Source organism: Myxocyprinus asiaticus, chromosome 14 (assembly GCF_019703515.2).
Source record: "Myxocyprinus asiaticus isolate MX2 ecotype Aquarium Trade chromosome 14, UBuf_Myxa_2, whole genome shotgun sequence".
In the NCBI taxonomy this organism is placed as follows: Eukaryota; Metazoa; Chordata; class Actinopteri; order Cypriniformes; family Catostomidae; genus Myxocyprinus; species Myxocyprinus asiaticus.
This window is the reverse complement of record NC_059357.1, coordinates 26,401,695-26,418,089: the sequence shown is the minus strand read 5'-3', so window position 1 is coordinate 26,418,089 and position 16,395 is coordinate 26,401,695. Positions and strand designations below refer to the sequence as shown.

The 16,395-nt window shown below is 38.0% G+C and overlaps 1 protein-coding gene across 3 annotated transcripts in view; it reads right to left on the bottom strand.

The window, feature by feature from the left end:
* The window catches only part of abcc1 (ATP-binding cassette, sub-family C (CFTR/MRP), member 1), a 45,371-nt gene that overhangs the window by 16,864 nt on the left and 12,112 nt on the right, over positions 1-16,395 (bottom strand). Inside the window, exons 11-21 of one of the 3 annotated variants that reach the window (XM_051715559.1) lie at positions 15,153-15,245; positions 14,836-15,039; positions 8,942-9,088; positions 8,751-8,838; positions 6,184-6,253; positions 5,401-5,527; positions 5,113-5,289; positions 4,557-4,724; positions 2,573-2,759; positions 2,264-2,305; positions 176-227 (exon numbers count right to left, since the gene is read on the bottom strand). In XM_051715559.1, coding sequence (XP_051571519.1) covers positions 176-227; positions 2,264-2,305; positions 2,573-2,759; positions 4,557-4,724; positions 5,113-5,289; positions 5,401-5,527; positions 6,184-6,253; positions 8,751-8,838; positions 8,942-9,088; positions 14,836-15,039; positions 15,153-15,245 — 1,355 coding nt within the window. Of the gene's footprint in view, positions 1-175; positions 228-2,263; positions 2,306-2,572; positions 2,760-4,556; positions 4,725-5,112; positions 5,290-5,400; positions 5,528-5,955; positions 6,023-6,183; positions 6,254-8,750; positions 8,839-8,941; positions 9,089-14,835; positions 15,040-15,152; positions 15,246-16,395 lie in introns of those variants that run through there. The other 2 variants (XM_051715558.1, XR_007899062.1) reach the window with 2 other exon arrangements.

Genomic DNA, 16,395 nt, shown 5'->3' with positions numbered 1-16,395 from the left:
ACCCCAACAAAATCACAGCCAATCAGAACTGATTTTTAATACTGTATACAGCTATGTGGAGCAGGACTTTGTATGAAAACCTCACTCCCGCAATAGGACATGGCGCAAGATGAAAAACACCATTAGTTAATTGTAACAAAGGAGTGAATCAGTAAATAGATCAGTGATGCTTTACCCCAGAAGTACAGCAGGGCCCCCATTCTCCAGTCCTTTCCGTGGGACTGTGTCTGTGGATGGGAAAAGACAGATCAAATCAGACAGAAGTAGACACATCTTCATGCACGCTTCATGCCATTCCACATCCCTACAGGCAACACGCCAAAGCACAAAGTGTAAGAAGTGTATGGCTTTGACTTCTCAAACTATTCTCACAGAACTCAACCTTTTTCACAATTATCACAAATTTAATTTAGCTTATGTTTCTACGGAAGTGTCCACAACAACATTGGTCTGCAGTACAGTACAAACATGTCGACATTTAAAATGGAAATCAAGGGTAATCTTAATTCCCTTTCAAGCAACCACACCTCTCAGGTCCAGAGGTTGCGCTCCAAAAAATCTTTATTTTTGCAATATTTCCATCATAGTCTATTTTTATCCATCATACTTGATTTCATTTATTAAGTACAAGGGCTACATTCAGGGGTGTAGCATCCATTATAATGGCATATACATGACAGTGGATATACAGTATCATCCATTTTTTGTCTGGTGAAAAGGTTTGGCTGCACTAAAACATTGTGCAGCTTGCAGGAAATAACCGTCGGGTCGGAAAACTTACAAAAATGCACAAGTTCACAGAATTGTTTCAGTGTGCCTGATATCAATATAAAGTGACACAGATGAGAAACACACACCTGAAGCTCAGTTAATTCAGATACTCCACTAAAATCCCTGACAGTTCTACTCTAAACGTCATGTTTGCATTGAGATTACATGCCACTTTTTACGCTTTTTGTTCTTATACTTTTTTTGCACTCTCATCATCCTGTAATACACTGACGTAAGGATTGATGTATGCAGTCATGAAATCAGAGACCCACAAAAGTGGTCAAAAGAGATGCAGATTACCAGGTCATTGCGCCTGTCCACTAGTGATTTGGATCGCCCGAAACACTTAATACCAGGCAATAAACAGAGTGTGCGAGAGAGGGTGTCAAAACTGATGCACTAGGTTAAAATGGTTTTCTTGTTTCCGTTTTATTGATCAAAATGATGGACATCATTTGGAATTATTACTCTATGTTTAAACGGCCGTCAACGGCAGGTGCATTCATAACTGCTCATGTGTCTAAAAAATCTGGGCCACACGCAGACAAACCATAAAGACTGTGCGAATGATTGAATCTGCGTCACACAGTGTGGGTGTCCCGATCAGCAATGCGGACAACTAAAGTATACTTTGGCTTTAAGAAAGCATTTTTAAAGCTCAGGGGTGTGGGATGATGTTAGAAGAATCACCAGCAGGTTGTGCTGTATCAGTGAGGTCAAGTGGATGGGGAACTGACATGAATGGCCTATCAGAGTGCTCTATTTGAACAAATATTGATACATTTAAAGTAAAGGGTTTACATTCACTAGCGATGTGTCAGAAACAGAAAGCAGACCTTGCTGCCCAGTGAGTCAGTGGCTTAACCTACAGCATTTTTGTATGAATAAATGTACCTCTTAAGGAAACTGGTTTGGGCTTCCAAGACATCACAAAATCACATTAGATGATCTAAAATTTATTCTGTTGAGCTTAATAGATTTCATGACAGCTGTAGTCCCCATTGACTTTTATTATATGGAATAGGGTGGCCAGGATATTCTTCAAACTCTCTAAAATTCTCTCACATTTACAAATGCCAAATGGAGCACAGTGTAAGACGGGGAGGTCAGTTGTGGTCCTGGAGATCTTCCTGCCTGCAGATTTTAGATCCAACACCAATCAAACACTCCTGAAGCAGTTGATCAAGGTTTCAAGTTTTCAAAATTACAGGCAGATTTGTTAGAGCAAGACTGAGACTTAACTCTCCAGGAGCAGGATTGAGCAACTTTTGTGAAAGAGGTAAATCAAGGGTGATGACCTATGGTCCAATCAATGGTAAAAGAGTGGGAGAAGACTATAGTATCCAACACACTGCGCACCTAAAATATTTCAGAGCTCAGATATTTAAGCCTGTGTAACTAAGTTTATTGCAAGCCCTATTCTAACATGCAATACATGCAGACATATTTAATATAGTATATGACCCAGGGACCAATTATTACACTCTCAAACCTTCAGATTTCCCATTCTCAGCCTCCACCTCCCCTCCCTCCTCTGAAGAGCCGACAGATGGGACAAAAAAAAAAATAGGAACACATGGATATGAAGACATATAGACAGATATCACACAGACAAAGATATCCAAAGTTAAACAGAGATTAAAGTGACTAAGATTACAAAGCCATGATCTGAACAATAGCAATCATTCAGACAGAATAAGACACTGGTATTTTGGCTGTACACTCAGTAATTCAAAGGACGGAAGAAATGATTAAGCATGAAAGCATGAGGCACGTTCAGACAAAAGAAACTCAGTCTCACCTCCCACTGACTCCTCTACCTCTTCCTGTTCTGTGTTGGTGTAAGTGCACAGGAACTCAGCGAAGGCACCCTGTCTGCCTAAGAGCTCAGTGTAAGACCCCATCTCCGTGATCTCGCCATCCACCATAACCAGGATCAGGTCTGCTTGGGGCAGGAAGCTCAGTCCATGGGTCACCAGAACCCGAGTCTGTAAAAATACCATGTGATATAGAAATTAGAAATGTTTAAAGGAAAAGACTTATGTATACATTAGAGACAGACCGATAATCGGCTTGACCAATATTTGTCTGATATTCAGTTTTCTATGTAATCGGGTATCGGTTCTTCCAATAAGTGGTGTCATTTAGTAGCTCCCTAAAGCCTAGCACCCAACAACACCATTACACCACTGTGTGTTCAACAGGAAACAATGGATGCATCCGAAAGCTAAGGCAGCTGACTTGCTCTATAATCAGCTAATGACTTAACCAACAGCGACAGTTTTATGTAAACTTAATTTGTATCAACCAACAGTTTTTTTACAAATGGACCTCTTAAGGAAATTGGTCTCAGAACAGTTTAAAGGGGAACCTTATTTTCATCCTACCTCAGTATACAGCCTCCGACGGCAGCATTTTCCAGCTTTCAGACACAACCAATGTTCACAGGTGAAGTATTTGTTCAATGTTTTGCTTGCATAATTTGCTCAATTGTTACGTCAGTTTCCCAAGTGAGAAAGACCTACCCTTAACCCTAAATCCTAACCTTAACCGTTAGACATAGCCCTAAAAATGCTAAAAAGAAATCAGCAACAATTTACAACACAAAACAACTTAAATAACAACTTAATTATTTAAAATAAATATTTTACAAAAAAATTATACAAATTATTGTTAAACAAATATTCAGAATGCATGTTGTTTTAATTGTTGTAGTCTAAAAAACAAATAAAAAGATAATAAATAAATCTGTACTGCATATCGGTTATCGGACAATTAAACTTAAAAATAGCCAGCACCAGTTTTGGTACCGGTATTGTTAAAGAAAAACACAAAAGTATTGATCGATCTTTAGTATATTTACCAGTGTTCATTTTTTGTTTTTTTTTTGCTTTAGTCAAAGTTTTAGTCTTAGTTTAGATGAAAATGTCCTTTAAATTTTAAATATTTGGTCATGTCATATTCACTAATTTTGGAATATGTAATTTTAGTTAATGATCATTTGTAAAATGACAAACTGTAATAGACCTATCTTTAATTACATTTTTGTTTACATTTAGAAAAATGTAAACAAAATTATTAAAGATACATACAAAATTCAGCTGCACTTGTGCAAACCTATGCTCCTTAAATAACATCATATCATGAACATACTGAAGTTTTTAGCTACTTTTTAATAGTATTCTGAATTCATGCTTAAGATAAATATAATTTTCCATGTTGTAGTCAGTTTAGGATATTGCACTGCGTATATAGCATTTTCTATGGAAATAGCATGTTCAAAATGCAAGTTACGGTACACATTCTGACTAGCATGTAAATTAGTTAAGTTCACCTGTGCATTTGCTACACTGTCTGCTCAAATTTAAGTTGTAATATTACATATATGTTGTGAATATAGTAATAAATCTCATGTATAAATAGGATTTCTTGAGTGACATAATTTACCCATTTTTAAAGTGGTTTATTTTGCCGGTGTTCAGCTCTTTCTGTACAATTAAATATTTCTAGATTTCTTCTTTTAAAAAAAAGATGTTTCTCTAGATGTTTATTCTTTTGTATGTGCATTGATAACATCTTGTAGTACTATTTCTTGTCATATTTTCATCAACAGTATGTTTGAATTAAAATCGCCTTAATTATTGTCATGATGCATCTTTTTCGTCTCGTATTCATTATTGTTGACGAAATAAAATAAAAAACTCTCCATCAACGAACGTTTTATCTGAAATTTCGTTGACAAGATTAACACTGATATTTACATAATACACAGGAAATGTTCTTACCCGGCCCTGTAACACCCCTTGAGGTCCGATAACCTTATCAAAGATGTGTTTTCCTACATGGGCGTCCACTGCGGAGAGCGGGTCATCCAGCAGGTAAACAGCACAGCTGCAGTACACAGCCCTGGCCAGACTTACTCGCTGTTTCTGACCTCCAGAGAGATTTACACCCTAAAGATTACAAGGTCACATGTATAGCTATCAATACAAGGCTTTAAATAAAAGCTCCTCTAGCAGACTTGGTGAAGATGAGTAAATCGATTAATCTGGCTGACTACGTTACACCACTTCCTAACCAGGTACAACATAAAAAGTTATGCCAGTCAGAACATATGTGAAGTTTAATATGCTCCTATATGGAGTGTGATTTCGGATCGAAATGAGATTTCACTGTGGGCAGAGACACCCAGTGTGACATGACACAAAATTATGCTGCTTGTCACGATCATAGCTGATTAGGATAAAAACTGATTAGTAAAAAGGATTTAGACAGTGCTTGGATGCTTTATCCTATTTCTCCTGGTCAGGATACAATTTAAGAATACTTCTGAACATTTACCTTCTCCCCAATCTCTGTTAAGTCTCCTCCAGGTAGGACCTCCAGGTCTGGTAAGAGGGCACAGGCCTCTACCACTTTTTGGTACCAGTTCTCTTTCGTTTCCCGTCCAAACAAAATGTTGTCTTTGAGAGTGGCGTTCTGGATCCAGGCCTGCTGAGGCACGTAAGCCACTGAGCCCTAAAGTGATGTTAAACATGACATAATGCAGCTATTTATCATCCCATCTGTTTTCATACCGAACAACTTTACAATAAAGAAACGTATGTAGCACTGAGTTTGTGTCTGTACCTTGATCGAGACAGATCCTTCTTGTTTCTGCATCTCTCCCAGCAAAGCTGAAAGCAGAGAGGATTTCCCCGAACCCACATGCCCTACCACAGCAACCAGCGCCCCCTCAGGGATATGCACGTTAATCCTAGATAGAGAGAGACATGGAGTCTGAGACATTAGCGGGAAGGGTACAAAGAACTAACAGCCCCAACACCATGTGGTCAGAGGCAGCATTGTATGTGTCAAACATGTATGAAAGTGTTTCATTCATTCATTCATCATGATGATTTCTGCATTCACTTAATTTTTGATTGAAAATTATGGATGAATCCTTTAGAGTTTTCTGATAACTGATTTTACATTGAACAATAATGAAAGAGAGATAAAATATTTCAATGCATGATTTGAAGTAGACAAGGTCAAAATCAAGATAAGATTAAAGCCCAGGAATTCAATTCAACAGCAACCTAAATTTCATCATGTTTCTCATTCTTATCAATGTAGATTAGCCATATTATATTTCCTCTGGCAATTGAAGATCTCCTGGGCCAGTATTCATGCAGATGTACTTGCCTGTCGTGTCCTCAGTAGCCCGTTTCACCAGTTTGCTCAATATAACCGCAATCATGTCATGTCAATGCTGAAAGTCATTTTGATGCCTTGAATATAATGTCATTTTATTTCTTAACAACATTTAAGTACTTTATAACACTCATGGAACATTCATTGTATCATCATGAGCTTGTAAAGCTTCTTGTATACTCGCATCACAAATGATTGCCACACAGGAAATAGTGTTACCTCTTCAAAGTTGGGGGGTCATCTTTTGACCAGCTGAAAGATCCGTCTACAATCCTGATGCTGTCAGGAGCTGAATGAGCAGAAAACAACAGTGAAGTCTTGTAGACATCAAATCACATGGGCTGGCTGTTCACTCTTTAAAACCACAATTTCAAGGCTGAGTCACTGAACAGCTGTGCTACTCCCAAATACAATGTGGTTTTATATAAATCTGAATAATGCATTTGGTGTTTGAAGTGGGTACTCTGAAAGAAGCATGGCATTACTGTATGAATGTTCCCTTCATTAACGGTCTTGTGGTAGAGCTCTTTGTGAAGGGGTTGAGTTGCTTACTTTTGTTTGCAATGCCCTTTCGAGTGGTGTCCACTTTCAGCAGTGCCCTTCAAGGGTGCAAAAATGGCATTTGGAATTCACCCTCTATAGCCTAGTTTCCACTATCATGCCATCACGAGCCAGGCCTATAAACTGGTCAGCCGGGCAAACAGACTCGGACCTCAAGCCGCAAGACCAAGAATTATCTGTATTCCCACCATCGGTCCAATAGCCCCGCATTGTTTCCCTAAAACCTGCCCTTAATACGTCGCCCTGGTGCAAATGTCACACACCCCACCCATTTCACAAGCAAAAGGGAAACTCAAGCTGAGGTATCCGACTCTGTAGTCTAGCTAGCACTCTAAATGAACATGGTGGAGACTGAAACTGCCGTTTATTTTCTTATTTTGGTCTTTGCTTGGTGGAAAGCGAGACCTGACTCAGTGAAACTCCGACCTTTGACACTGACCCTGCCTCAATCCCCAGTTGGCCTTCTTTGGCACAAGGGTAATCAGCAGGCCAAAGACGCTTGGCCGTTCGCCCCGAGGAGGCACGATGATGCTCCAGAAGTGACAGTGGGAATGCAAATGGCCCGGGCATGCACTAGCACGCCCTCATTTGGCCCGATAGTGGAAACACGGCTTATGATATTCTGGGGTCGGATTCACAAAAATCAACCTGCTCTCTGAACATGCCACACAACTCCTTGTTCAGTCGCTTGTCATTTCTAGACTGGATTACTGTAATGCTCTCTTAGCTGGCCTTCCTGCATATGCAATTAGGCCTCTGCACACAATCCAGAATGCAGCAGCACGTCTGGTCATCAATGAACCAAAGAGAGCGCATGTTACACCCCTCCTTGTCTCTCTACACTGGCTGCAAGTTTCTGAACATATAAAAGATCAAAACTCTGATGCTGGCATACAGAAGTCACTGGGTCTGTTCCAGCTTACCTAAAATCATTCCTGCAGAGCTACATTCCCACAAGAAGGCTGCTGTCTGCAAATGAGCGGTGCCTTGTCGTAACAACACAAATAGGCACAAAATCACTTTCCCAGACTTTCAGCTTCACTGTACCTTGCTGGTGAAATGACCTTCCAACTCCATCCATGAAGCAGACTCCCTCGCTGTCTTAAAATAAATTAACTTAATTCTGAATCTTTGTACTGTTTAACATAGTCCAATGACTGCCAATCAAGTCGATCGGTGTACATATCATCTGGAGCCTGGAACTGAACTCCTAACCTGAAGTCAGGAGTGAATGCACTTGGCTGAATAGGAAAGCTATAAAAAAGCAAAAATGTTCAGCTTTCAGATGCGGATTAATTACCAATGGTGATCACGCCTTGGGTTTTTCATTAAAAAAAAGTCCCAATGTCCTCGACATTAATCACGAGGACAACGTGATTAACAGTGTGCTAGCACATCAGATGAAACTTCTGATGTTACTCTTTTGACACAAACAGATTTCAATGTAAAACCTTAATGAGGTTTTTTAATCAGAAGCACTTTGTTACTGTCTGCTTACATAGAAGTATTTCACTGAAATTGCCACCATCTTTTTTTGTCATGTGACTCCAGGCTTGGATAATTTAGCCCTTAAAAAAAGCCTAGAGTCTCCTGATATGAGGACATTCAGTTTAAATAAATATAAATTATGTATAGGGTACATGGAATCCAAAATGTTATGTCCTCATATGAGGACGTAGGATCGCACAAGGTTAAAACACAAAGTTCTTAGGATAAATTATATGATGTTTGTAAGAATGTTTGTACTGCATGTAAGTGCAATATATAATTTTTTTTAAAAGGACATTCTTGAAAAAAAATAATTCTGGAATACAAAATATTCTTAACTAAATATTAGGAAGTAAGTAAGAAAAATTTTATTCTTGAGAATGTTTCATCAGTCCAGGTCCTGGTCCCTAGATATGGCTCTTGTCCCTCCTTCAGAGCAAAAGTATGGGATTATTTTACTGTTTTATTGGCCACCAAGTGAAAATCATAAGTCTAATCACTTAGTGTCCATGTAAGTGTAAGTTAGTGTAAGTAATAACACCTCAGCATGCAAAACGATTTGAGGTATCATTCATGTCCATATGCAAATGCACAGAAACCTTAATACACAGGGTTAGGGGTTTGTTCTAATCCCTAACCCGGAGTGTGAGCTATAATAATAGTTCAGCTGGCCTTAGCAAAACCACTTAAACCACAGTAAAAATAAGTTAGATTTTAATTGCTTGTGGATTACTTACATCCAGTGATGGCTCGGCGCTCCACACTATCTTCATCCAACTCCTCATGGGACAGAAACACACAAAGACGCTTCATAGACACACTGGCCTGATGGAAGCAATGTATTACTCAGTTAAAAAATATTTAATAAATGACCTTATAAACACAATGCGAGTTTCTGTTTTTTTTTTCCAAAAGCAAACAGTCATACCTGCACCATGCTGCTGATGACCATGGGCAACATGTTGAGCGGGAAGCGCAGGATGTTGAACAGAGCCAGAGAAACAAATGCCTTCTGTGCATCCAGAACATTTTGTTCATCCACTAACACATAAACTGCAAACGTGGAGAGGGCAACCTTCGAGAGAGAGAGACAAGATCAAACCATTGAAGATAATATGAAGTCAGAATTTACCCTATTTACTTCCTTAATGAATGTTCCTGGTCTTAAAGGTGCTGTAAGCGATTTCAGCCGTTCTACTTCCACGAAACTGAGCCATTGGATTAGCCATGCCCCCCTATTTCCAAAACCCCAAATATACCAAAATGAGCTTTATTGAGAGCAGAAACGCTTGTTAAAAACAGCTGCAAAATAGCACCCTCAACTGACAACTGTTATGAACAACATGGCATAAAAATGCATTATGCCTCAATAATTCGCTGCAACTAAAATACTATGAAAACGCACAAAATGACTACAGGCAGAAAGCATCATTGTCCGCAACCCCGTACACATATTTGTTTGCTGTTTACAGAGTCTAGAGCTGTCACAGAGACAGGTGAGATATCTTACAACACTTATTTCATTAATATCTTCCAGGGAGTAGAAACAGTTTTGCATTCCTTTCCATGAAAAAAAAAAAAACATTACTTACAGCACTTTTAAGATGAATAAGCAGCATTTTTGACATGATGATGATTATGTCCCTTATTTATTGAAAAAAAGAAGAAAAATCGCAGTTATAGTAAAGCACTTACAATGGAAGTGAGTCCATGAACAAAATAGGGCCAGCACATGCTAGCACGAAAATATTAAAACTTCATGGCCATGCACGCCCACTGATTTTGCACGTATGACGCATCACATAGCGCTCTTAAAACAGGGCCCGATATGTGCAACATGATTTTAGTTACAGCGTTTACCAGATTTCGGTATTACGTAGTCATGACAATAAAGTTGAAATAACTATACAAAGATAAGGTTAGAAAGCAAGTTTATCACACTAAAATCATGTAAACACCTATGATGTTTACGTCTTGTGGCAATATTTTTGAAAGTGCATCTTTCAACTTTTCTGGACTGGCCTTATTCACTTTCATTACTGTAGTACTGTAGCCTTAATGTAATGTAAATGTTTGCTTCTATCTATCTATCTAATATATACTGTATATATACTGTGTGTGTGTGTGTGTATATATATATATATATATGTGTGTGTGTGTATATATATATATATATGTGTGTGTGTATATATATATATATGTGTGTGTGTATATATATATATATATATATATATATATATACACACACATATACACACATATACAAAAACACACACACATATATATATATCTATATGTGTGTGTGTGTATATATATATATATATGTGTGTGTGTATATATATGTGTATATATATATATATATATATATATATATATATATATATATATATACACACACACACACACACACACACACAGTATATATATACAGTGTATATATATATATATATATATATATATATATATATATATATATATAGGGATGTGCGAGACTAGTCGACTAAATGGTTCTGATGCTGCTAGTCGACACTGGAATTACTAGTCGGTTAATATTTCCCCCATTAAACTGATCATAATTTTTACACATTTACGTTTGGCTTTATATTTTTACAGAGGCTGCACTCTGGAGCAGATACAGAGTTTAATTTCATCTCAAGCTGCGCGTACTTCTTCCCTCTCTCACTCGCGGCACGTGCAGGAAAATGTCCTCTCGCAAGATAAGCAAACTCAGTAAAGTAGTAATGAAATCACTTCGGTGGTGCGGGAATTGGATTTCCAAATGTTTGAAAGTCCCTATGGATGTTTTCACATTTGTGTCTTCTTTAAATCTGTGCATGCTTGTACGTTATTTTTCCACTGAGCTGGCTTTTTCAAGTGCAGGATAATCGCCTCAGGTGAGTCAAGTCCCGTCTTTCACCGGGCCATGTCGACGGGTTAATTTTGCTCATCCAAAAAATTATGCTTTTGAGTAAGTAGCCTAGAAAATAACTGTTTTAGGCTAGGTATGACATTTTTTAATCTGCTGATTTTCAACGAGGTGCTGACTGCTTAACAGGTTAAACTATATTTTGTTTGTTTTCAGCACATTTTTTTCTCTCTCACAGATTTGGCTTAGTCTACCTGTTAATTATTTTCAACAATGTCCTGACTGTTTTAATATGTTAAGTAACTTTTACTTGGTGATTTCCATTTAGAACAGGCTTTTAGGGTTGTTCCATTGATCCTGCACTATTCATTCAATTGTTTTCAATAAATATGTCTGTTAAATATCGCTAATGTTGATTCAGTGAATGCATGCCTTGTTCTAGTAGTAATGTTCAATAGCTTCGGATTTGAATAGATTAAGTATTTTAAATGGGTCGCATAAACACACTTTTTTTTTCTTCTTTTTCTTTTTTACCGTTTTCTAAAGGTTGGTTTCTCTTTAGACTAGTCGGTTACAAAACTTCCGTTTAACGACAGTCAAATTAGTCGTAGCGCACATCCCTTATATATATATATATATATATATACACAGTCATGTGAAAAATAAAGTACACCCTCCTTGAATTCTATGGTTTTACGTATCAGGACATAATAAAAATCATCTGGTCCTTAGCAGGTCTTAAAATTAGGTAAATACAACCTCAGATGAACAACAACACATGACACATTAAACCGTGTCACGATTTATTTAACAAAAATAAAGCCAAAATGGAGAAGCCATGTGTGAAAATCTAAGTACACCTTATGAATCAATAGCTTGTAGAACCATCTTTAGCAGCAATAACTTCAAGTAATTGTTTTCCATATGAATTTATCAGTCTCTCACATCATTGTGGAGGAACTCTTCTTTACAACGTTGCTTCAGTTCATTGAGGTTTGCGGGCATTTGTTTATGCACAGCTCTCTTAAGGTCCCACCACAGCATTCAATGAGGTTGAGGACTGGACTTTGACTAGGCCATTGCAACACCTTGATTCTTTTCTTTTTCAGCCATTCTGTTGAAGATTTGCTGGTGTGCTTGGGATCATTATCCTGTTGCATGACTCAGTTTCAGCCAATCTTGTCAGACAGATGGCCTCACATTTGACTCTAGAATACTTTGGTATACAGAGGAGTTCATGGTCGACTCAATGACTGCAAGGTGCCCAGGACCGGTGGCTGCAAAACAAGCCCAAATCATCACCCCTCCACCACCGTTCTTGACAGTTGGTAGAGATGTTTGTGCTGATATGCTGTGTTTGGATTTCGCCAAACATCTCCACTTTGGTCTCGTCTGTCCAAAGGACATTGTTCCAGAAGTCTTGTGGTTTGTTCAGATGCAACTTTGCAAACCTAAGCCATGCTGCCATGTTCTTTTTAGAGAGAAGAGGCTTTCTCCTGGCAACCCTTCCAAACTAACCATACTTCTTCAGTCTTTTTCTAATTGTACTGTCATGAACTTTAACATTTAACATGCTAACTGAGGCCTGTAGAGTCTGAGATGTAACTCTTTTTTTGCAATTTCTCTGAGCATTGCACAGTCTGACCTTGGGGTGAATGTGCTGGGACGTCCACTCCTGGGAAGATTGGCAACTGTCTTGAATGTTTTCCACTTGTGAATAATCTTTCTCACTGTAGAACGATGGACTTTAAATTGTTTAGAAATGGCTTTATAACCAGATTGATGGGAAGCAACAACTGCTTCTCTAAGATCATTGCTGATGTCTTTCCTCCTTGGCATTGTGTTAACACACACCTGAATGCTCCAGACCAACAAACTGCTAAAACTTTGGCTTTTATAGAGGTGGTCGAACTTGCTGATGATCGATTAATCAAGGGCATTTGATTAGCAGCACCTGGCTACTACTAAGCCTCTTAATTCCTATGGAAGCAGTAAGGGTATACTTAGTTTTTCACACATGGCTTCTCCATTTTGGCTTTATTTTTGTTAAATAAATCATGACACGGTTTAATGTGTCATGTGTTGTTGTTCATCTGAGGTTGTATTTACCTAATTTTAAGACCTGCTAAGGACCAGATGATTTTTATTATGTCCTGATACGTAAAACCATAGAACTCAAGGAGGGTGTACTTTCTTTTTCACATGACTGTGTGTATATATATATATATATATATATATATATATATATATATATATATATATATATACACATACACACACACACACACACACATATATATACACACATACAGTTGTGCTCAAAAGTTTGCATACCCTGGCAGAAATTGTGAAATTTTGGCATTGATTTTGAAATTATGACTGATCATGCAAAAAAAAAAACTGTCTTTTATTTAAGGATAGTGATCATATGAAGCCATTTATTATCACATAGTTTTTTGGCTCCTTTTTAAATCATAATGATAACAGAAATCACCCAAATGGCCCTGATCAAAAGTTTACATACCCTTGAATGTTTGGCCTTGTTAGACACACAAGGTGACATACACAGGTTTAAATGGCAATTAAAGGTTAATTTCCCACACCTGTGGCTTTTTAAATTGCAATTAGTGTCTGTGTATAAAAAGTCAATGAGTTTGTTAGCTCTCACGTGGATGCACTGAGCAGGCTAGATACTGAGCCATGGGGAGCAGAAAAGAACTGTCAAAAGACCTGTGTAACAAGGTAATGGAACTTTATAAAGATGGAAAAGGATATAAAAAGATATCCAAAGCCTTGAAAATGCCAGTCAGTACTGTTCAATCACTTATTAAGAAGTGGAAAATTCAGGGATCTCTTGATACCAAGCCAAGGTCAGGTAGACCAAGAAAGATTTCAGCCACAACTGCCAGAAGAATTGTTCGGGATACAAAGTAAAACCCATAGGTAATCTCAGGAGAAATACAGGCTTCTCTGGAAAAAGACGGTGTGGTTGTTTCAAGGAGTACAATACGACGATACTTGAACAAAAATGAGCTGCATGGTCGAGTTGCCAGAAAGAAGCCTTTACCTTGCCAATCCCACAAAAATTGCCCGACAACAATTACAATATGCCTGACAACACCTTGTCACGCCTCACAGCTTCTGGCACACTGTAATTTGGAGTGACGAGACCAAAATAGAGCTTTATGGTCACAACCATAAGCGCTATGTTTGGAGAGGGGTCAACAAGGCCTATAGTGAAAAGAATACCATCCCCACTGTGAAGCATGGTGGTGGCTCACTGATGTTTTGGGGGTGTGTGAGCTCTAAAGGCACAGGGAATCTTGTGAAAATTGATGGCAAGATGAATGCAGCATGTTATTCAGAAAATACTGGCAGACAATTTGCATTCTTCTGCACGAAAGCTGCGCATGGGACGTTCTTGGACTTTCCAGCACGACAATGACCCTAAGCACAAGGCCAAGTTGACCCTCCCGTGGTTACAGCAGAAAAAGGTGAAGGTTCTGGAGTGGCCATCACAGTCTCCTGACCTTAATATCATCGAGCCACTCTGGGGAGATCTCAAACGTGCAGTTCATGCAAGACGACCAAAGACTTTGCATGACAGAGGCATTTTGCCAAGACGAATGGGTAGCTATACCACCTGCAAGAACAAAAATTTCTAACCGACATGCACTGCTTCAAGTCCAGTGCCGATCGGTCTGTGCAGCGCTGCATGAAGTCGAACACACCTATTCCCTTAACCAACAATATAATATCTTAACTTCCTGCCCAACATTATTTGTCAGAATATTTGGTTTCTCTCACAATACTTCACATTATGGACGTTAAATTAATTGTAAATGCTGTTTTCAAAGAGGAAAAAAAACACCATTATACAAGCACATGGAATTATAAAATTTAAAATAAACAGGCAAAATGAGTGATTCCAGGACAGATCAAGTTATACCACCTACCAAAAATGGTGCGCAGACCCATGTAAAGGTGGAAACAGCGCCAAGGTAAGCGGTCTTCTTCAACACACGCAATTCACTCTTTCGGATAGCAGACACTTTGTCTTTGAAGGCCAGCTCCCATGCATATAGTTTAAGCACCTTTATGCCATTCAGCACCTCATTCATAAGCTTTATCCTATTGTCCTTGCTTTTCATTTGGTCAACCTGTGGGCAAGTGTATCAGATTAACAGTGATAATCTTTTTAACAAAAACCATTTGAGCTGACACAGACATGCCAATCTAAGAAATTGAAACAATGGAAAAGATTGTTCAAAACCTGGTATGTTTTAGTCTTCATGGCAATGACTGCATTTATAGGAACCATCAACACCATCACGGCAACTCCAGCAAGCACCGAAGGTCCCAGATTCTGAAAACAAGAGAGGAAAGAAACAGGTACTATTGATGTATGATGAAACAAGCAACCAAATTTACCAGGGTATCTGCAGGTTCGAAGGAATGAAATTTAAGACTTTTTAAGGCCAAATAAAAGAAAAATTTAAGACCACTTTCACACAAAAAAAAAAAAAAAAAAAAAACATTAATTCATACACTGGTAAATACAAACCACTGAGGCTACTTGAATGTCTCTGGAAATTATATATATTATATATATTATATTGTGCATTTATGTGTTAATAATTAATAAAACATTAAAACTCTAAATTAAATCATTAAGAATGCATGTAGCCTAAAATATGTAGCCTATATTGTATATTTAGTCACTTGCTTTCTAGAAAGACATGACGCATTAGACTAATGCTTTGGCAACATCACCGCTTATGTCAAACAAGGAAGTGATGGCAAAAACCATGCACAAAAATTAAACTTTTATTGGATTACGTTGTTGAAATATTATTTCGAGGGCTCTAGTTGACTGCTGTGGCTTCAAGATCATCATCAGAGCTGACTGGACTGAGGAGATCATTTCAACTCACAACTTTGCTGCATAAATTTATAGCGAATATAATTACATGTTTGTTATTAACTCATATCATTATTGAAATTGTATAGCTAAGAATATGTTTTTATTTATGATGGTTTTGTGTCATATATTCATTTAACCCTTTAATCTGCCAAATCTAACACAACAATCAGCGGGCTTTCTGCCACCACTTACTGTGCATGCGCTGACATTTTTGTAAATAAGAGGATTGGTCTATTGACTTTATTCACAGTAGCACCATGTTTGATTTTTAATGGGAATGGAAATGAAGCTGTGAGGGATAGACTTACCATTTCTTCAATGGCATGCACGGTACAAAGCTGTAAAAAGCTCTTAGATCCCATCTGATTTTTCACAACTCATGTTGTCTGGAGTTTTGTGTCTACTGAGTGTCCTTGAAAATATATTTTTTCAATGTTTTGTACACGGAATGATCCAAAAACAATTTTAAACTGCAGTACATCTCATTGAAGAGACTGTACATCTATCCCTCACAGCCTCGTTGTCATTGTCAATCACAAATCAAAGATATTGCTGCTGTGAATAAGGTCTAGCATGTGCTGAATAACATTTA